Source organism: Mizuhopecten yessoensis, unplaced genomic scaffold (assembly GCF_002113885.1).
Source record: "Mizuhopecten yessoensis strain PY_sf001 unplaced genomic scaffold, ASM211388v2 scaffold8745, whole genome shotgun sequence".
NCBI classification, from domain to species: domain Eukaryota; kingdom Metazoa; phylum Mollusca; class Bivalvia; order Pectinida; family Pectinidae; genus Mizuhopecten; species Mizuhopecten yessoensis.
The window spans coordinates 712,155-735,708 of NW_018407700.1; the positions used below are offsets into that span (position 1 = coordinate 712,155).

The 23,554-nt window shown below is 36.5% G+C and overlaps 2 protein-coding genes across 4 annotated transcripts in view; one reads left to right on the plus strand and one right to left on the minus strand.

Moving 5' to 3' along the window:
• Positions 1–2,927: 2,927 nt before the first annotated feature.
• Positions 2,928–23,526, minus strand: LOC110456448 (dehydrodolichyl diphosphate synthase complex subunit DHDDS-like). 2 transcript variants are annotated; one of them, XM_021507223.1, is made up of 8 exons: positions 23,448–23,526; positions 20,133–20,331; positions 15,183–15,325; positions 13,704–13,820; positions 8,956–9,057; positions 8,113–8,227; positions 6,729–6,836; positions 2,928–5,690 (listed from the first exon to the last, which is right to left on the minus strand). In XM_021507223.1, the coding sequence occupies exons 2-8, from the start codon at positions 20,316–20,318 to the stop codon at positions 5,436–5,438; spliced, it is 1,026 nt and encodes a 341-aa protein (XP_021362898.1). In that variant the 5' UTR covers positions 20,319–20,331; positions 23,448–23,526; the 3' UTR covers positions 2,928–5,435. The 2 variants fall into 2 exon arrangements, with proteins under 2 accessions (XP_021362898.1, XP_021362897.1); XM_021507222.1 differs by lacking the exon at positions 23,448–23,526 and adding an exon at positions 23,031–23,126.
• LOC110456447 (PH-interacting protein-like) overlaps positions 23,232–23,554 on the plus strand; it is a 34,524-nt gene continuing 34,201 nt past the window's right edge. For both annotated transcript variants that reach the window (XM_021507219.1, XM_021507221.1), the window contains exon 1: positions 23,232–23,492. In XM_021507219.1, the coding sequence (XP_021362894.1) occupies positions 23,444–23,492 (49 nt within the window). In that variant the 5' untranslated portion in view covers positions 23,232–23,443. The remainder of the gene's footprint in view (positions 23,493–23,554) is intronic.

Below are 23,554 nucleotides of genomic sequence, written 5' to 3' on the forward strand. Positions count from 1 at the left end.
GTTCTATGAGGTCCGAGAGTAGGTAGATCGGATCGTAATCATTGGCTAGCGAGGATACACTAAAATACTAATACTAGTAATAAAGAATCTGTTATTCGAACTGTAAATCGATAGAACGAGGACAAAACATGATAAAGGAAAAGCTTAGACGGGGACCCTTGGCAACGTACAGGGAGAACAATGTCAGGTGTTCCGGAAAGGTAAATCCTTCTGCTTCATCGACAACACTCGCCATGTAAATCGAGGTCAGATCCAAGCAATGCCACATCCTCAAATCGAGAACCGGGTTAGTGTGAACGAAATGATAATGAGCATATCAAAAACGTTTGAACTTCATATCATACAAGGAAACAGCATATTTCCAAATAAGATCATGATAAAGACCATAAACCTTTTTAAGCTTATATTGTTCATTAACCTGCTTCTTTGTACTGACAGAAGAAACAATTTCCGGGGAGAGGAAGCTCGAAAATAATAAAATATCTGATGAGTTTGCATTCCACGTCTTTAGTACTAACCCTGATTTATTATTACCAATAATGGTAGAGAGAGGTCGGATCATAAACACGACCAGTGTTTACTACAATTGCGGATATATATACATCTACAGGCCCAACTTCTAGCAGTCTTCTTTTATATTTTCCAGGTAATTTGTATGCTGACTGTCAGCGGGAATGAAAACATTTACAACTATCGACATTGTGGTCGGTTATACATTGTATTATACAAAATCGACTTAACTATAACTCGAATAAGTGTTTTTTAGAGTCAGATTCTGTTTGTATTTCAAGTATGGAAAACACACGAATCATAAACAATTCGAGAAAAAAATCCAACTTGAGTATAAATTGAATAATTACAATCTGTATAAAAACAAAAAGGAAGATTTCGTTAACGTTTAGTTGACATATGTGTTGGACCATATGTGGCGCATGTATCCCCTACATCTTGTACATGTACTACGTGATTTAATAGGTTGATATTTGACCTACTATGTGTTGGATGGCTCTCGGAAATAAAGAAATTGAAACCGAACAAAAAATTAAATCTCTTAAAAATAAAAAGAACAAAGCAAAACTCAATCACACGTGGTCGCAGAATCCCGATTCCCCACGTGCTACGAGTAGTAAACAATGTGCAATGACCCTATCATATGTCCCATTAGAGTCGTAACATAACTATGAACAACTGCTTGTGCGATAAAGTCTGCAAAACGGAATAGATCTTTTGACCCTTTCAATGACCAAATAAGGTGAATGTCTCGGCTTATTCTCTTCCAGTTTCGAACATGTGCGTTTTTCACACACGTTTCTCATTTGACGTTCCCATTTCGCTACCGTCGCTTGGCGCTGCATATTGATCGTTTTACAATACTGTGTACCACTGTTGGGCTTTAAATCCTGCACATTGTTAGGTCACATGATATCATCGAGATATATATTGCGTGTGTCACGGAGTGTGCACAATAGCTTTAAACATATACATATCCAGAGTATACTTAATTGTTCTCTTGTCCGAGTATTTTTGGAACGATTACGCACGTTCTGTGTAGTGCCACGCAATACCTGGAAAACCACAACCGGATGTGAATTGGATGGTATCTACAAGTGTTTTATTCTATGGGATTCTACCTGGCATCGTGCAATAATGACTGCTCAGGTACTACGAAGCTATGATCCAATGCGATATTATGTAAACAATGTCTCTGAATTCGACCCAGCAATTGTGAAAGCATACCAGGAGAAAGACTCTGCCAAAATCAACGTCATCCTTCAGGACGGCCTGAAAACGGACTACGATGTCTATATCTGTGTTAACAAGAACTGGCATGCTTTTATACTTTGTGCGGCTAACAAGGTCGAGGGGCCATGGCAGGATATGCTGTCCAACGACCCGTTCGACATTCCCGCGCTTTTAATGGTGAGTGAGTTGGAGCTTTGTTTCGAAAACGAAGAACTTGGTACTTACAAAATCAGGTCAAAAATGGAACCTTTCGAAAATGTTGAACATAAAATCAAGAAATCGTTTTACATTGGGAAGTACAAGGATGTGAACATCAAAGCTTTCCAATTCGCAGCGTTAAGGGCGGCGCCACACCGGTATAACGTGTTGCTAGATGACTGCGTGGAATTTGCAAAGGAGTTTTGCGTTCAGTTGTTGGCCTACTGTGGTAACTACAAAGATTTGGAGGCGAAGGTAAACAGAAACATCACTGAGGCAACCGCCACCGGGCTCAGTGCAGAGCAGCTTTCTAGGCGGGTGAGGAGCTCGGGCTTATTAGCCAACACATTTTTGGGAGGAAGCGAGGTGACCAGTTTTCTGGTCAGTAAAGGTCTGGGGCCGGCAATCGCATTCATATTAGTGTACACAGTGGTCGTAGCAATTGTCGTATCTTATCTGACTGCTTACTTTATGAAATGATGCGCTTAGTATCATCTAAGCAATAGTTAAGGGCCCACAGGGCATGTATTGCTACCAGTTATTTAATGGTGTCGGTAAAATATTGTTAAAGCTGAAATGACAATATTGGATCATCAAGAGGCTGTAGTGATAGATTTTATTTCATTTTTTCGGTGTGGATATTGACTTTCTTCTTAAATTTGCTGTACATATATCTTGCCTTTGTAGAAATGCTGCTAATCAACTTGCTGTTTTAAAAACAATCTTCCAAAGAAAGGAAATTCCCATTTTTTAAGTTTTTTATTCTATCAAATTCTAACTATTGACCACTTGCCTGGCACTTTTTGTACATTGACAAATACTAGGAAAATGGAAAAAGTTCAGGAGCGAGCACTTCGTTTTATTGAAAATGATTAAGTTTCCCCTGCAATTGATATTCTAAGAAAACACAAACTTGATTTTTTACATGTAAAATATGAAAGATATGGCCACTGAGGTTTTTAATTTTTAAATGATATTTCTCCATCAATTTTACAAAATCTTGTTGAGAGGAAAGACGTTTTTTACAATCTGAGGCAAGATAACCCCGTAAAGGTCCCAATGGTGAATTCCGTTTTGCTGCTTCCCAGGTGTGGAACAGCCTACCAAATGAACTTCGGTTAGCTGAAAACTACAAGTCATTCCGTGGGCTGTTTGGCACCTGGGGCAATAAGGTCTGCTCATGTGCTATCTGCACACACCATATAGTGTGAGTTGTCCCCCTTTGGAATCTACCTACATGTATTCTAATTCAACTCTTTAACTTCACTGTTGCTTTTGTTATTTAGTTTGCTGATATAGTTCAGTACTATGCTTATTATATATTTGATAGTTATTTTAGACTTCTATTATTTAAAAGTTCATTACTTTTTACAATATCATAATTATAGCTCTCTGTTTCAATCTATGACTTCATTGTCTCTTTTTTTAATTCACACTATATTAGTGTATATCCTGTAAATTTGTACACTTTGCTACATTAGCATATAAGTACATTACACTATGATAGTGTCTTAACTTTTCTTTTGTAACACTTGTGTGACATTCAAGTGTTCACTATTAAATTATTTCTTTTAAATTTCTAAATTTTTATTTTGCATAAACTGTGATTTCATATGTTCTACTGTATATTTGTAGCATATCTAAATTGAATTGTTGTCTTGTTTTTAAATATATATATATATATCCATAAGTACTGTGATCCTTGTTAAATTTTATATATGTTTTGTCGCAAGAAATGCACTACAGTGCTAATGTTATTATGTTACATGTATATGCGACGTTAAATCAAGCTTCTTAACTCCCGACTCTTGATTAAAAATTTGAATTTCAACAAGAAGTTCATCCCTGCAAATTAAGGACCAAATGTGATTATTTTGTACTCCGTGTCAACACAATTGGTCCCTAAGACATGTGGGTCAATGTAATTAATTTGGACAACATCAACCTCTGACAGCAACCTACAAGCCAAATATTATAATTCTTACATATATAAGATTTAAACATTTGACTGCTGTAACCTTGAATGTAATGAAACCTTCATCTCAGCAAGATGAATGCGGATAGCATGTTTCAAAGAGGATGTGTTCAAGTTTTTGACACTTCAGACTTCTGTGACTTTAGAAATGAAGAAACTGCTCAATAGTCTGGACTAGCACTGCCACCTAAGCCAGAATCTTATTGAGTATGACAACTTACCACAAAGATGATTGTGACATTTTAGGAAGCAGAAACAAATTGAAGTTTTGTCATAGCAATTTTGCAGGGAAATATTAACATAAACAAATATCATGGCTGATAGTGCAATGGACAAGCCCAGGATACGTATTCATGAAACCGTTCTCATGCTCAAGCATGGATTTCTGTACTCTGTCACATGTAAACATTGAAAACAGTATTTGGCATTTAAGTCTTCAATTTTTTCAAAATCATTGATAAATAAGATTATTTTTTTGTTGATTGATAACCGGAACAATAAATGAGGCCCGAGCACAAAGTTTATGCTTGAGCATGAGAGGGATTTAATAAATACAGGCTCTGTATTTTATTATCAAGGAATCTCTGTGACAATGGACTCCCCAGCTTAAATGTTTTTACTGTGTTTTAAAAGAAAATTCTTCAGCCTCTGAAAATACCTACTATTTACAGATTCAATTAACATAAATGTATATCTAGAACAGTTTGGCCTCATCCAGGGTATGTTTAACACAGGTTTCCAGGTAATATCGAGTTTTGTTAATCTTTAAATATAGTCATGTTCGAGTGACCTTTGTAATTGTTTTCTTTCTCACATATCAAACCTTGTATACTGGTGAAGGAAAATAAAAGAATTCACATGATTTGTAATGTTTATTTCTTATTTCTTTTCTTTTAAAGAATCAACAAAATCATTCCATTAAATATTGCAATAGATTTCCATATAAATAAACTACAGATATATTAACATTCATTCATCAGATATTGAAATATTCCTGGACTTGCACCATTCAGACAAAACATCAAAGAAGGGTGGCAGCATCATAGACTGTGCACTTTGGACAATCACAACACTGACTTTCACTCTAAAATTATTTACTTGTATATGAACAAAAATCTGTTAACCCTCAACATGTGAAATATTACCACTACAGTAAAACTGCTTTACAGTAAAACTGCTTTACAGAACAAACATTACATGAAGGCAACACTCATATTTCAAAGTTTCAAGTGTTTTAAATTGCCATTAATTTTTAGGGCCCACAGCTTAAATTTTCAAAAGTTATTTATGAATATTCCATGCACATAAAAACATCAACATGTACAATAAATAAAGTATAGTGACCATTCTTATTGAAAAGACCTCCTCATTCTTTGATGAAAAGGCATTACATAATCTGTTAACCTACACAACAAAATGTAGCAAGAACAAAAACAGTCTTAAAATGGACCCCTAGCATTAAAATCATAAAATTTAATGACTAAAATTTAGATTTACTAATTAAGTATGTAATATTGCATCAATTTGCTGTAAGCGTTGGTTTTTGGTGTAGTATATTCTGGAAAAACTGTTCATGTTTGTGGTCGAGGTGCTGTAGAAATGTTTGTGTGCGCGCCTCCCTGTCCTTTGCGTACTGTTGTAGCCTACACTGTATACTAACACTGTCCTCACTATCCTCCACACCTCGCTGCTGTTTCATCTCCTTCACTACATTCTCGTAGTCACTTTCTCTCTGTCTCCTCTCCTTCTCACCATCATTCTTTTCCTTCGCATCCTGTCAGAAAATAATAGTGCATTTGTAATCAAATGTTTAAAAAGATATTTATCACAGAAGTAGACATTATTATGCTTTTTACTTTTATAACATTCAATTTAATATGATTAAAAACAAGAGATCCCAGAGGGATCTTGGTGCCCACCTTTGTACCATCTTCATTAGTTCTTTGTCAGTTCGATCTTTTCTCTTCTTTCCTCTAATCTGTTTGATCGAGTCATGTTAACAGTAAATGCACCTTGAGGTAACTTTTGATCCAAACTTAATACTGATGTGTATGAAAGCCAACCTTCAAAGTGAGTTTGTCATTTCACATATTTACTAGTACAGTACTTAATGTGAAAGAAATAGAATCGATCATTGCAATATGAGAAAGATCTGTTTAGTTCTTCTTTTAATCCATTTTGTTTTTATGATCAGTCTCAAAATATAACATACACAACGAGGGATCAAGGGGAACCTACATTTAAAATTTGAGAAAGATCCCTCCCGTACTTCCCGAGAAATAGCGATAACAAACTTTCACTATCAAAATCCAAGATGGCTGCCTGTCGGCCATGTTGTTAATCCGATCAGTCTCAAAAGTTGCCCTGCACAGCTAAGGACCAAGGGGAACCTGCATATAAAATTTGAGAAAGATCCCTCTGGTACTTCTTGAGAAATACCGATAACAAGAATTGTTTACGGACGGACGACGGACGACGGACGACGGACGACGGACGGACCAAGGACCACGGACGCAGGGTGATTTGAATAGCCCACCATCAGATGATGGTGGGCTAAAAATTGTGATGTACAATTATGGAAAGGTTTTTAATATAGTTATCAAATCAGACACCAGAAGGGAAAGACTGGAGCCTGGAAGATTGGAAATACAAGTTTGGTTTGGATTGACACACCTTAACGTGAACGGAGAAATCAGGAAGGCTAGATGAATAGGTATGGAGGGGTTAATTACCGGATCTACAGAAATAACTATAGGGAATGTGTGTATCTAAGAATGGCAGGAAGGAGTATAGAATTTGAGGGTTTCCTTACCTTGACAGCCTGATAATTCTTCTGGTAGTGTAGAACGCCTGAATACAGATGCCACACACTGAACTCCGGCCACAGGACACTTACAAAGGCAAGACAGCTGTATGCAGTCTGTAAACACACAAAAGTATCATTTTTATAACTTTGTAATTGGCTATAGATATGTTTAACTCACAGACATGGTCCTATAAAGTGATAAAAGGAAGATCATGATTTTCTGCCAGTCTCATCATGGTCATATCATAAACTATAATTTGTTAACTGCCAGTCTCATCATGGTCATATCATAAACTATAATTTGTTAACTGCCAGTCTCATCATGGTCATATCATAAACTATGATTTGTTAACATTATTTATAATGATGTAAAAAGGTAAGAGTTTTTCCATGCCATTATAGGTTTTCCACTAGAAAATAATGATTAATTACCTTGCAGACACATCTATTACACTGTATGTGGTATAGTGTAAGTGTTAACAAAATGGGACAGTACGTATACCCAAAATGGAATACTTGTGGGAAAGCGGCCTATGAAATAGGCATACAATTCAAAGAAGTATTTTTATGTACACAATTTTCACTACTTGATACTTTTATGTCAATTTAACTGTACATCTACTTAATTGTCTGTTTATTATGGTAACAGGGACAGTGTAAGGTAAGAAATAATTTTGAAAACAACTTTTTAATCTACATGCCATGTGAAGCCATCTATTTGGATATCATTTTCAGAAACTTATTTTTCATAACAAATGCTAGTTTGGAGAAGAAATTTAATCAGAACCTCCAATGACTCAAACATTTTTGAAATATATGTGATTTTCTGCTTATATTGATCTCTTATCCCCCAATATTAGCTAAAATACCAAAGTGTCCCTTTCAGGGTACAATTACACCTCTTCAACAGCTTTCTGACCCTAATACTGTAGTATTTCCTGTCATACCCAGGATTTAAAGAGCCACATGCAGGATATATCTTGTAATAGACAACACAAGTGAACAATATATAACGTACATATTTATAAACATTTCTGGAATAATGGATACTATGGTATAAAATACATCAATATTTACCTAAAAAAAATCCCGTTTTGGGTTCACTGTTTATTTCTTCTGACCTGTGCTGTTTATAGTTAAATAACTCGCTCAAGGAAATTTCCCACCACTTAACAATAGGGTACTAATGCTGTATTCATTTACCATGTAAGAAATCACTTGTTGCTTGACTCCCCTATCAACTAATACAGGAACGATTCTCCAAGTGGTCTGGGGACTATTAGATAATTTGATAGCATTCATTATTTCACATTTACTTAGTGGGAAATATTTTCATTCTTATGTTCCAACTCTTAACTCATACCAACCAGACTTTGTAATAGAAACATACCTGCCACAAAAGGAAGTCACTGAGTCGCACCTCTCCTGAAGTCCGGATAAGGAGATCTGGATCTCTGGAATTCCTTGTGTACAGACACTGTTCCAGCAAATCCTCAGATATATCACTGATTGGGGAAAGAATGTCAAGTTAAAGTGAGGCAAACATACACCTGGACACAGGTAAATGGAATTTATTTGGAAAAAAGTCCTATTTACTTTAAAAGAATATGTTGTCCCATTCTTAGCAGCCTTTTTAATTTTCTTTACGAAGATTGAACACATCCAAACTTTGAAACATATCAAATGTCTCCGACTAGGAACACTTATCAAAAACAACACTGTATTAGGCTCAAAGAATCATACTCAGAACTGTTTATACAATTATATCTGAACATGTCACAATACTTCATATATAAAAACCTGATACAGAAAAAGATATAACCCTGTTTGTGCTTACAAGGTTTCTGGAGAAGAAAATTAAAGTTAGTTTCAAGGGACATAACTCCAGGAAAAAAAGTCCTTTCTTCAAGCACACGTATATATGATGTAGTTTGATTGTGCCAAGTTAGCAAAATATCCACAAACAATTTAAGAGAAGTTACACTTGGGAGGTTCCTGGAAAGGAAATTTAAATTTTCATGTGCCATAATTCCAGGGTAATAGTCATATCGCAAATTCCTTTCTTCATGTATACCGTATCTGCATATGATGTGGTTTCACCGAGTCAAAAAATTCCAACAATCTGTGAAGGAGGAAATCCTTTTTAAACGGTTTCTGTGTGTAAAATACTTGAGGTACTATAAAGTATAACTTAAGTATAAAGCAAATTACCATCTCCACAATGACCACTCACCTGGTCCTGATAAGCCCATTTGACACACCCTCAGCCAATTCCCGCATGCCAGCACAAATCTCATCTCTGGACGTATATGCGAAGCACACATTCAGTATTGCCCTGTGGATAATAAAACACAGCAGTATGAAAATATGTCATTAAATACAGCACACATATTTTCCTTCATTTTTCACTTTGAATACAATCAATTAGATTACTATGAACCAATGAAGTCTCAGTTTCTTAGGGTTATCTCCCTTACTCCATAAAAACTTCAAAATGCTCACTGCATGGGACAGTGGCTAAATCATGCCATCCAGACCCTGGAACAATACTTCATTACTTTATTGTGTTTCTCTATTGAAAAATCAGATAAGAGAAACTTCACAAGTGATAAAAATACATAGGTTAAGAAATGAACACATGCACAAAAACTTTTTTTACAATGAAAAACAAACTAACAACATAATTTCTTACTAAACTCTCTGTTAAATATCTAAATCTATATAAAATCAAAGCAATGGGTCACATATTCAATACATTGTGAAACATACAATAAAATCCCCCATTGGATCAAGGTTGAGGTTGCTCTTCAACACCTGTTGACTCCCGCCGTACATATATGATGTACAGATACCCTGTAGTGATTCCACATGCTATACACTGCATGTGTGTTACTAAAAATAGCTATTCCTATATACAATAGAAAATAGCAACCATACCTATTACATACCTGCAAGAGTTATTCATCTTGACCACGATTCTTATCATCATTCACATAATTCACTTTTTTCTTCAAAAATCTATTATAGAAAACAGAATTATGTCTAAAAGATTTAAACCAAAATCTTGAAAATTCAAAACCTGTACTTATTACAAACTGTAAGCCTTTGTTCATAACTTCAGGTTTTGTATATCTTGATAAATGTATGAAAACATGTTAATTTCCAGACACTGTCGTGATGCCTATACTAGACAGATGGGTATAAATGAGAAGCTCTGGACACCCCTGGGTTGGGAGGTACGATGCTGTTGGATGCAGTTCTCATTGCCCTGGTTCATTTGGTGTGTTACTACCACAGTTTCAATAGTTCTTAGTCTCCAATGGTGTACCTGGACCTCCCTTTTGTGCTTTAAACGGCCAACCAGTAGACTTTTAAACCATAATTCATCTATTCAAAGAGTAAGGGAGCTAATGCAGTCACCCCAGCATCATCACCCTATTGCCAGCTTAACTTGAATATCAGTTTTTGAGCAAGCTTCATGTTTCAGTTAGGTTTTTTATGTAGTGCAAGATAACCACACCCCATTGGCCTTGGCCTATTATAAGGTTGAGGTGTTTATATGCAGTATTAAAGCAATGTGCTGAAACGTATTTGTTTTTATACTTGAGGGGCCCCAGTCATTCGTTCTACACTGGTAAAATCAATGGTCGCACAGTGTTATTGTATATATTGTGGTATATGCTGCCTGCATACTTGTATTTGCAGTCGTAATAAATTCACCTTCATTGTCAAGAGCAAAAAAAGACGAAAAGTGAACAAGCAGCGAAAATTTTCAGGTATATAACTATATAGAATCACAAAGATTGAGGCATTGCAATGTGCTGAACCATTATTCATATTCTAGAGGCCAGAAGGGCTAAATTCAAACTCAACTTGATCTAGACCTTTTTATGATACCATTCAAAGATTCATTTACTACATATATTAATTTCAAAGATCTTTTATCAGAATAATATTAGTCATACTTGGACATATGTAACACTGTAATTACATTGTAACCCATATTCTGTATGATTACCTATATTGTAAAATAACAAAGAAAGTCGCTCATACCGTAATAACAAGTCTAGTTCTGCAACCTACAACATGTATGTTTCTATCAATATTTTCTAACTTAAAATGTATCACAAATAGGTGAGCAATGCTCTTCTCAAACAGCTTGTTTTTTTCCCGTAAAAACAAGATGCATATAAACAATGTATTATAATATTCATATAAGTTTGTAACTTTCCTTATTAGATCAATAATGTTGCTTTAATGACCTACATTTCTGAGTGTAATGCTACAAATAACTATAATATAGCAAACATACAGAAGGAAGTGAAGCAATATCACTGTATTTCTTACACTTCAAGATTACATCATGACTGGCTTTGATTTAACCAGTGACACATGGTGGTCAAGGACAGGTCGACTTTCAAATCAAGGGTTTTCAGGATTTACCTTCCCTCAAACTGTAGGTATTCTACATGACAAATAGTATATTTTACCTATTTGTTCGTCAAATGAGCCACATGATGACAGGATAGTAAGTCTGAAACTGCTTTAATTCTGCTGGCACTTTTCTTTCACTGTGAAAGTTTGATACTGGACAATTACCATTTATAGTAAATCCTGTACATCCCATAAACGATGAGATATTGCTGAAAATCTGCAGAACCAATTTTTAAGTGAATAATTATTAAAATGTAACATTTAAAAAAACATTATAGGATTCTGTTCTACTTTTCCTCTAACTTAAAATTGTGATATCACCCATGTTCCACGTTAATGATTTAACGGCATGCGATATCAATGACACTGGCAGTGCAAACATAGCAGAAATTTAAAGTAGTAAGTAAGTACTGACAACCAAGCATGGCTTTTGTTTTTATTGTGTGATGTATTAATGTATCTATGCCTCAAAACAGATCCACACCGTAACAGAATTTATGCAAAATGTGATACTTGTGAGCAAATATATAAAGTTTGCGACAGCTAAGAAATGAAATCTGTAGAGTGACATTGTTACGTAGGTATGACTGGATCCTTATTTATGTCTCTTCAACAACTTGATCCAAGTTATAGCATGTTAGGTTTCTAGCATAATTACTCAGTCACTTTAATACTTTAATTTTCTTATAATGCTATTGGGTTGTAAAAGAAACTATTACTAAGCAATGCTGAACTGTCAAGACTTTGATCATTGTTGATAACTAGATAATTTTCAATTTTATCAGCTAGATAATTATTTAAAGCCAAATGATTTCAGTGTCATATAAGGACAAATCTAGTCTGTTAACCATTTCACCACTGTAGACCATCATTGACTCTCCATATACCTAGGGGTGAAAGAGTTAAGCCAATTATAATATACTGTCAATATATATATATATGAAACTTGTTTTAAGCATATTTTATCCCCATGCAGTAAGGAGTCCTGTAGCCAGTGTGGGATCAGGATGACATTAAGGTGGGGGAACCTAGGCAACTAGTTTCCATGTGCATCCTTCACCAAGACTGCTCATCACAGACTCTTCTCCGATAGCTCAGACATGTGAGAGACAATCATACAATGATAAGGAAGGGCCTGGACACTTCGACCTTCCACAAAACCTCCATGACTTCAGTGACATCTATGATACTACATCATAGACCTCTGCTATTTTAAGATGTGGACATTTGCATTGAACATCTAAGGATTTGCATGGTATTGTAGTATTTAACGATCCTTGTCTCAATGCACTGTTTTCCCCCCCAAATATACAGTATTCTCCCCTTACTTTTTATACGCCCATCAAATTTGACGGGAGTATTATGGTATGGCGCCATCCGTCCGACGTAAACTTTTGTTTGTCTGGCAATCACCTCCTACATTTTTCGACCAATTTCTTTGAAACTTGGTATACAATATAATCATGATATGAAATTCTGTTTCCCAAAAAAGAATTTCGATTCGACAATTTCTGCAAAAGTAATTGCCCTTTGTTTTTTTCAGTGTTTGATTTTTGTCCTGCTATCTCTTCCTACATTTTTGGACCGATCTTTTCGAAACTTGGTATACGTAAAAATCATGATATGAAGTTGTGTTTCCAGTAAAAGAATTTTGATTAAACTATTTTTGCCAAATTTATTTCCCTTTGTCTATTTCAGTATTTATTTTTTTGTCCAGAGATCTCCTCCTACATTTTTCGAGCGATTTCTTTGAAACTTGTTAGGCTTTATTATCATGATATGTTGTTGTATTTCCCTGAAAAGAATTTTGATTTGACAATTTTGTAAAAGTTATTGCCCTTTGTTTATTTCAGTATTTGAATTTTGTCTGGCGAACTCCTCCTACATTTTTCGACCGATTTCGTTGAAACTTGGTAGGCTTTTTGCAAAAGTTATTGCCCTTTGTTTATTTCTAGTACTTGAATCTTGTCTGGAGATCTCTGGAGATTTATAGCATGCTAGCTAGCCACTCTTAATGTGAAGCAAATATTATTTTAATGCAAGATAGTATATAACACCATATAGCATTCGACGGGCGTATAATGTTCCGCCCTGCAGTACTCTTGTTTGTTTTGTAGCACAGTTAACGTTGGGCCAGGATATTTCCATAAAACAGTTAGCTTTGAGTCAGCTAAAGTGATGGTGTAACAATCTGAAGTCCAGGTTCAAATCCAAAGACAGCACTGTTGATCTTAGAACACTGTTGATACATATATTTTGCTGATTTCATCTGTTTTATTTGTTCATAAAAATCTCGTAAGGTAAGATTTTCTTTTCAGAAATTGTGACACTAGCAACAATAAGAAAAACATAATTTTAAACCAAAGGCTAGCAGGGGCACACTTTGTTCATATAAACTTGTAATAGTTAGGGTGAATTTGGAACCTAATAAAGGCCCATTTCCCTTGAAAATTTCTGCTTTTTGTAAGTGATATTTTCCCAAAGCCACAAGGCACAGGCCCCTGTGGAAATGAGGTAAAAAAATCTAAACATTTGATTGGCTCTTACCTGGTATTGTTCTTGGAGAAGTGGACAGCATCGGCCACCACCTGTTGTACATCAGGGGGCAGCAAAGACAGGTTACCAAGCACCCTCACACACACCTCATGCTTCTGGATCAACTCCCTGTAACACAGATCAAGTGGATACCTCACTTACTTAATAAGCACGTAGTATATGGGGAAATTTGGAATGATATTACATCCATGTACATAAAGTGAAGGAGGAACATTTTGAATGCAGTAATGTTTTGTTGCTGTAAGTCATAAAGTTAAAAGGCTAGAGTGGCCAACATTTTGACTATAAATGCCAACTGAAATCAGTTCAATACTTACATTTACCATTTTTTTAACCTGTTCATCTAATAGGAAATTCAATTACATTTATTATTTATATCGTGTACGTTTGTTCAATATATAAAACAGGGAGGGTCAGTGGTATCCAATTATGATGTCATACTAATGTCGACTTAAACAATCGTTTTATGGCATTCACAGCCTATAGTCGTTTCATGGCATTCACAAGCTAGTGATCATGAATGCCTACTGAAGTTGGTAGGGTTATATATATGAATGGTAATATAAAGGTGTGGTAAGTTTTACTTAAGGATATCATTGATCACATGGATATTTTTTGTATAGCCCACCCGACACAAAAGGCTGTGAGCTAATGGTATCCGTAGCAATGACCTTCTATTGATCTTTTTCCTTTTTCAACAAGCTTCTAATAAACTAGAAGACTGCAATATTTGGCTTAGTAAGTAACTGTACTGGAGTGCTTAGGTTTCCTCATATAAAGAATCTTGACTAATATTGAAGATCACATCGGTCAAAGATGTTCTATAGTTCAAATAAGTTATCTTAACAATTCTAAGGTATAGAGCTATAACATAATTACGCATGTAAGTTTTGTAGACTTCAAGTCTTGCTGTTACCATATATTCGGTTAAGGTTAATAATGACAGTGTGCTGGGGTCAAATGTCAACAGTGGCTATGCTGCGTAAAAAACCCATTAAACATCATCTGGAGTTCAGTAAGACCCAGGGTTGTGATATTTGGCGAGTAGATAGATACCAAGGATTAAGTGCTATAGAGATTCTTACAGTAAATTAACATTAACTTGACCTGCTTTTATTGATGTTTGACCCTGTCCAGCTCTCAAAGTTGACCACTGACCTCAACTAAATTCATCAGAAATAGATTTGCATGGGTTCAATCCCATAACTTACAAAAGTACCATGGCTCTAAACCTCTAACAATTTACATCATGATGTTTATGTTTTTAATATTTTTGACCCTTGGAATTAAGGAACTTTTATGCAGGTATTGTAGCTACTGGTCAACAGGAAGTCAATCAAAGCAAAGATATGTTTCACAGTGGACAATGTACCATTTACCATAAGCTCATAGGCATCTTGTGCAAGATTAGTTCAGATGTGATTTCAGTCATTAAGAATAGTTCCGACAAAACACCGAAGATTTCCCTACCTTTCCTGCATAAGACGTGCAAATTTCTGCCGGGCGATCTCCATCAGGCACCCAACCTCTTCCTTGGAACGCTTGAAATTCTCAATACTGAAGGCATAAACAGTTACTTCTGTGATGCCAAGGTCAAGACACCATTCCAGGGTCTGAAAACAATGATGATGTTTTTCTTTTCATAATCCTGTTTTAAATGAACGTATATATATAAACAGTAGTTTAAGAGATGAAGCATGTTCATGACTGATTTTGTGTTATTAAAAGCCAAATGAACATGTCTGTTTGGTAGTGATAGCTGATGATCGATAATAGAAAATCAATCGGTTTGCCCTTTCCGATTACGATTATCAATTACAAATTCCATTATTGATAATTTGATTTAATCGGTTCATCATTCAAATCAAAGTGTTTAAATGTTTACCGTGTAAAGTATGCTTTGGAAGTCATATAATCATATGATTTATACTATATTATTGATAAAAGTGCATAAAATATCCTTGATATCCATTCATTATAAAAGAATGAAACCTAATGTATAGTTTGCTTGGTTTGTTTGTGTTTTACGTCCTATTAACTGGTGTTAAACAGCTATGGTCATTTAAGGATGTGCCAGGTTTCGGTGGTGGAGGAAAGTCAGAGTCCCCAGAGCAAAACCACCAACCAACAGCCAGTACCTGGCGACTGCCCCACGTAGGTCTCGAACCAGCGACCCAGTGGTGGAGGGCTAGTGGTAGCAGAATGTCAGAGGCCCCTTGGCCACCGCAACCCCTTAAAACCCCTATTCTCTCTTATCCTAGTAAAGATATTATTACTTTAGTATACTAGTAATGTATAGTGAACAACTCTGTCTATTGATGCAATAGTAGTGTTCTCACTTTATTGGGTATTCTGTCCAATAAAACTGATTATGCAAAGATCATCGATCGGTTTGCTACTTCCGATTATCGATTATGATTTTAAATTGATTATCCATCACTACTGTTTGGTTGCACAGGGATACATAGCCTGACTATTGTGGGGTGGGGTGGGGTGGGGGAAGTCACTATTTTGTGTCTCCACCAAAGAATTTTTGTTTTTATTCTAGTGTTGGACTATACAAATACATCGCCATGTTAACAATTATTCAAGACCCAACCACCAAAACCTATATATGTAACAGGGTGTACTCATTGCACTAAGTCACACAGTGTCAACGTGTTGTCTAATAATATAATATATTTTACTCATAGTGTTTATTCATGTAATGATATAACAATACCTGTGATAATATATATGTAGTCATGTCCATCGTATTCGTAAAGTGAAAGTAACTGTATATGTATATTGTAACTGAGTCTTAGTTTCGTATCTTTTTGTTAATAGGTTTCTTTGGAGAGAATAAATACAAGAGACCTTGAAAAGTCATTGAAGTTGTTCTTACCCAGCCTTTGGGGCTAAGAGGGTTACACATACAATTTAGGAGGATATAATGGGTCTTGACTCTTCACTGATTTTTCATTTCATACAAGAATTAGGAAATAAGAGACAATCTACAAATAAATAGAAGGTTCATGTCAAGTCCCATCAACCTTTCAATTGAAAGAAATTAAATATCTTTCTGCCAAAAAAAACGAGAAAGCATATCTTCACGAAAAAAGTTTTAATCACCAACGTCACCACAGTTTCTGATTTTGTCTTCAATACTACATCATGTCATTGTGGAACGGTACCATCGAGACTGCATTAGCTATAATGGTGAAGAAGACTACAATACTACATCATGTCATTGTGGAGCGGTACCATCGAGACTGCATTAGCTATAATGGTGAAGAAAATTTCAATACTACATCATGTCATTGTGGAACAGTACCACCGAGACTGCATTAACTATAATGGTGAAGAAGACTTCAATACCACATCATGTCATTGTGGAACGGTACCATCGAGACTGCATTAGCTATAATGGTGAAGACTTCAATACTACATTATGTCATTGTGGAACGGTACCACCGAGCCTGCATCAGCTATAATGGTGAAGAAGACTTCAATACTACATTATGTCATTGTGGAACGGTACCACCGAGCCTGCATCAGCTATAATGGTGAAGAAGACTTCATTACTACATCATGTCATTGTGGAGTGGTTCCACCGAGACTGTATAGCTATAATGGTGAAGAAGACTTTAATACTACATCATGTCATTGTGGAACGGCACCACCGAGACTGCATCAGCTATAATGGTGAAGAAGGCTTCAATACTACATCATGTCATTGTGGAACGGTACCATCGAGACTGCATTAGCCATAATGGTGAAGACTTTAATACTACATCATGTCATTGTGGAACGGTACCCCCGAGACTGCATTATAATGGTGAAGAAGACTTCAATACTACAGCATGTCATTGTGGAACGGTACCACCGAGACTGTATTATCTATAATGGTGAAGAAGACTTCAATACCACATCATGTCATTGTGGAACGGTACCATCGAGACTGCATTAGCTATAATGGTGAAGAAGACTACAATACTACATCATGTCATTGTGGAGTAGTACCACCGAGACTGCATTAGCTATAATAGACTTCAATACTACATCATGTCATTGTGAAACGGTACAACCGAGGCTGCATTAGCTATAATGGTGAAGAAGACTGCAATACTACATCATGTCATTGTGGAACAGTACCACCGAGACTGCATTAGCTATAATAGTGAAGAAGACTTTAATACTACATCATGTCATTGTGGAACGGTACCCCCGAGACTGCATTATAATGGTGAAGAAGACTTCAATACTACAGCATGTCATTGTGGAACGGTACCACCGAAACTGCATCAGCTATAATGGTGAAGAAGACCTCAATACTACATCATGTCATTGTGGAGCGGTACCACCGATACTGCATTAGCTATAATGGTGAAGAAGACTACAATACTACATCATGTCATTGTGGAGTGGTACCACCGAGACTGTATAGCTATAATGGTGAAGATTTCAATACTACATCATGTCATTGTGGAACAGTACCACCGAGACTGCATCAGCTATAATGGTGAAGAAGACTTCAATATTACATCATGTCATTGTGGAACGGTACCCCCGAGAATCCATTAGCTATAATGGTGAAGAAGACTTCAATATTACATCATGTCATTGTGGAACGGTACCCCCGAGAATCCATTAGCTATAATGGTGAAGAAGACTTCAATACCACATCATGTCATTGTGGAACGGTAACACCGAGACTGCATCAGCTATAATGGTGAAGAAGACTTCAATACTTCATCATGTCATTGTGGAACGGTACCACCGAGCCTGCATCAGCTATAATGGTGAAGAAGACCTCAATACTACATCATGTCATTGTGGAGTTGTACCTCCGAGACTGTATAGCTATAATGGTGAAGATTTCAATCCTACATCATGTCATTGTGGAACGGTACCCCCGAGAATCCATTAGCTATAATGGTGAAGAAGACTTAAATACTACATCATGTCAGTGTGGAACGGTACCACCGAGACTGCATCAGCTATAATGGTGAAGAAGACTTCAATACTACATCGTGTCATTGTGGAACGGTACCACCGAGACAGCATTAGCTATAATGGTGAAGAAGACTGCAATACTACATCATGTCATTGTGGAACAGTACCACCGAGACTGCATCAGCTATAATGGTGAAAAAGACTTCAATACTACATCATGTCATTTTGGAACGGTACCACCGAGACTGCATTAGCTATAATAGTGAAGAAGACTTCAATACTACATCATGCCATTGTGGAACGGTACCACCGAGACTGAATTAGCTATAATGGTGAAGAAGACTTCAATACTACATTATGACATTGTGGAATGGTACCACCGAGACTGAATTAGCTATAATGGTGAAGAAGACTTCAATACTTCAGCATGTCAATGTGGAACGGTACCACAGAGACTGCATTAGCTATAATGGTGAAGCAGCCTTTAATACTCAATCATGTCATTGTGGAACGGTACCATCGAGACTGCATTAGCTATAATGGTGAAGCAGCCTTTAATACTCAATCATGTCATTGTGGAACGGTACCATCGAGACTGCATTAGCTATAATGGTGAAGCAGCCTTTAATACTCAATCATGTCATTGTGGAACGGTACCACAGAGACTGCATTAGCTATAATGGTGAAGACTTCAATACTACATCATGTCATTGTGGAACAGTACCACCGAGACTGCATCAGCTATAATGGTGAAGAAGACTTCAATACCACATCATGTCATTGTGGAACGGTAACACCGAGACTGCATCAGCTATAATGGTGAAGAAGACTTCAATACTTCATCATGTCAATGTGGAACGGTACCACAGAGACTGCATTAGCTATAATGGTGAAGAAGACTTCAATATTACATCATGTCATTGTGGAACGGTACCACCGAGACTGCATTAGCTATAATGGTGAAGAAGACTTCAATACTACATCATGTCATTGTGGAACGGTACCACCGAGACTGCATCAGCTATAATGGTGAAGAAGAGTTGTTTTACCAGAGTCCTGTCCCATCTATCTCTAATCTATATATAGAAAGTGAAGCAATGAAAAGTTTTTCTGGTTCACATGTTCGGGGATGTGATCCAATATCTCTTCATGTCTGATCAGAGAATCAAACCCCGGCCACCTTGGTGAAAGGCGAGTGTGTTATCCACCGTGCCACCCGACTATCCAATAATAGGTGTGCAATATTGTGATAATGGTTATGATGTAGTTTAACTTGTGCATACACTTTTCCTTAATTCTAATGTCACAATAGGTGTTATACAAGAGGTATGTAGCAAGCAAATATATGGCTTGTGAGTATTCACTGCCTAATACTGTAGTCGTGAGTTAAAACAGTGAACAGTGTGAAAACGATCTTTCCAAATCTTCAGAATCCATGAATGAGACAATTATATCAATAGCATACTGTGACCTGAAATAACTTACTTCAGCAAGTTTATCAAAACCCTTGAGATGTCCCTCTGCTCTCTCCATGCTGTTTTTCTTTGCAAAACGCCTGTTTCCGTCCATGATGATGGCGACATGTTTGGGGACAGGGCCAGTTTTGAGGATCTTTGTACAGATCTGGTGTATCCAGGACTTGCTGGTCTTTTTCTCTGGAAACCATGACATGGTATCTGTTTATCTGTAAAAAAAAAAAATATGAAGCAGAAGTGTAATTGACAATCCTGTATTCTCTCATTCCTACACATGAAAGGACAGTCCAGGGTATAAAAGAAAGGGGACCGGGTGAAAGAGAATCAAAGTGCTTGGTGTCATAATGGGACAACAATGACCATTTTAGTATGATTTCCGATATATTTCTGTATATATATATATATGAGAGAGAAAAATACCCTTTCATACCCAGAGTTGTAGGAAAGGGACATTCCACCATTGGGATTTAAACTCTCAGCGATGTGGGGTAAAAACCCTTTGTTGGAAATTCTCTATATCTTATATACACCCTTGCTTGATATACACCCTTGACATGAAAGAGTCACTTTTAGAAATGTCCTTGATTCAAAGTTGAATTCAGCCTTCAGGACTATTGTTAACTTGAAATTAATATTGTGTAAACTTATTTTTGTTTTGATAAGATTTTGGTTAAACATGTATTATGCTGTAAAACAAATGATGACATACATTGATAGTGTATAACAAAAGCCACTTATGCAAAAAAAAATCAAAAAAAAAATCATTCCTGTGGGTGTATCCATGCATGGCATGAATCCATTCTCATGCTCAAGCAGGGATTTCGTGCTCAAGCCTAATTTCTTGTTCCGGTTATGAATTAACGGGGAAAAAGATTTTGTCAATAATTTTGAGAGAAAAAAATTGAAGAGACTTAAAGCCAAATACTGTTTTCAATGTTTACATTTGTTTTTTTTATCGTAAATGGTGCAAGGTCATGAAACTGTGGAAATTGTGGAAGCAGCCTCAGCGATGAAAAAAAACACTAAAAAATCATTGACCTGTTTATTTATGCCCAAATGGCTTAAGTTGGTCTTTTTGTCAAATCCTTCATGTCCAGGGGTGAAATTAACAACAGAAATCCCACGGTATGAAAATTCCAAGAAATTGTTGGTCAGGCTTCGCTTTTACTCAATCCAAAAATCTCTTTCAATGAAATTTCTTGCCCTATATCCCACACCCCTGAGAACAGCTATATTGCTTGAGCTAAAGGTACATCTCCCTCAGTTGAGATGCGTAATAAAAGAAATATCTAACATATTTGGCTAGAATTTATTTCAAAATTTATACGGTATGGTCATTAATAGATGGCAAATTATTTTCTATGATGCAGGTTATCTGCGTCTTCATTTTGCATATCATTTTACTCTAGTATTTCAATAGCAAATTGTAATATAATTGTGGCAGGTTCTAATTGTACATAGGATTAGGCAATCTCGAGCCAGAATTGTCGTTCCTTTTCAATCAAACATACATTAAAGGGAGTGCAAGGACCGTAACTCTGCGTGGAGATTGAGGGTTACAGTCATCTTCGCTTCGTCAGCTACACGGAAATTCCCTTTAACTTGTAAAAGATGTGGATATATTAGGTTGCCTTACAAGCGTCAGCTGTAGGGAATTTCCCTTGAGCTCAGCCGTAGAGCATCGGGCTGGAGAGCCAAGGGTCGCAGGTTCGAGCCCCTAAGCGCAGATCTATCTTTATTACTATTCCTCGCCCTATTACAAATTGGTGCCGCTCACCCTCCCCGTTCAAGGTAAGAGAACCCTTGGCAGGGAATCAAAGAACCTGGGTTGGTGTTTGAAAAAAGGGGAGAATAGTGTAAAAGATGTGGATTAATTAGGTTGCCTTAAAACAATTGTCTGCTGTAGGAAATTTCCCTTTAGCTCAGCGGTAGGGCATTGGGCTGGAGACCTAAGGGTTGTGGGTTCGAGCCCTAGCGACAGGCCACTACCTTTATCGCTATTCCTCGTCTGATTACAATCTCAGTGGTATAGCGTCCGACTAGGAACATGGAGATCGAGGGTTAGATCCCTGGTGAAGCATACTATTCTCTTTCCTATTACAAATGGTGTCCATGCCCTCCTATTGGTGACAGGGAGTTAGAGCCTAGGTTGTGCTGTTCGAGGGCAAACACATTTAAAAAGGGGAGTAGTGTTGCAGGTTTTAATTGTACAAAGGATTACGGTTGACTTCTAGCTTTGAGCTAGAGGGAATTTCCCTTTAGCTCAGTTGGAGAGCGTCTGACTAGGAATCTGGGTATCGATAGTTCGATCCCCAGTTGAAGCTGAGCAGACTATTCTCTTTCCTGTTACAAAATGAATAATAATTATTTAAAACATTAGTTTAAACTATTATGCAGTTTTCTTCTGCATCTTCATTTGCAGTTAACATTACCTTCTTGTATTCAGGCATTATGAAAGTTGGATATATATATATGTTCTTAATCATTAATATAACAAACTAACATAAAGGAGACATGCACACGATTAATATCATGAGTAAGCATGTCTCCGCTGATCCCACAGGGGCATGGATCGCTTTATTTGTAATATTTTGGGTTTTTTAGTAGATGAGAACTCTATTTTTTAAAATTACAAGTTACATGTATTTGGAAAAACTGGAATGGTTAAGACATTCAATATTTTCAGAATGTCTTATTTTACCCATATCAACGAAGAGGTCTCAAATGTACGCGTGTAATGTTTACGTTTTCACTGAATCATATTTCATCACTGCTCTGTAAAATATAAAGACGAAGGATGTAAACAAATATGGGGGATGTGACAATCGCATTTCAAAGTCAACGTAATATTATGACATGTATATTAAATTTTACAAACACGTTGTTTAAACCAGGAAATTTAACACACCCGTCGAAGAGTCAGCTGTACGCGAGGAAACACACCGGCATGGCTTTCACAGTGTACAAGTGTACGTAGTGACGTATCGCTATAGGTGAAAAGGTTTGCTTCATAAATCCGCGTAGTAAAGTAGGTCATTTCGAATCGCATAGATTTGTAATATGTCAAATTATTCAAAAAGTTATTGTCATAGCTACAATTTTTTAAATAATGTTTGTATTAATTGATCGAAGATCAATAAATAACACGCCCAACTGTCATATTTCGAGAAGGTCAGTGACCTATATATTACTCCGCCTCTATTCCGCGTGAAGCTGTTGCGATCGATGAACGAAAATAACACAAAAATGGCGACTCATTTTCTAACATTTGGTTAGTTATCGTCAGATTTTTACGACTGTGGATGTGCTAGGGAGGGGAACATGCCTAGTGACGGTTCCTCAGACGTATCTCTTTCCACTGTTGAGTCAGGTAATGTGATGTTGTTTTCGTAAACCACCCAAATTCGACCATTTTTGGAGAGCTCAAGTTCA

What these genes read in the sequence shown, in the direction of transcription:
- LOC110456448 (XM_021507223.1), bottom strand. Translation starts at nt 20,318, where the DNA reads ATGTCATGGTTTCCAGAGAAAAAGACCAGCAAGTCCTGGATACACCAG. An exon ending in GTTTTGATAAACTTGCTGAA is followed by an intron (nt 15,326 to 20,132) that starts GTAAGTTATTTC and finishes CATTGTTTTCAG; the next exon opens with ACCCTGGAATGGTGTCTTGA. An exon ending in AGAATTATCAGGCTGTCAAG is followed by an intron (nt 5,691 to 6,728) that starts GTAAGGAAACCC and finishes ATTTTCTGACAG; the next exon opens with GATGCGAAGGAAAAGAATGA.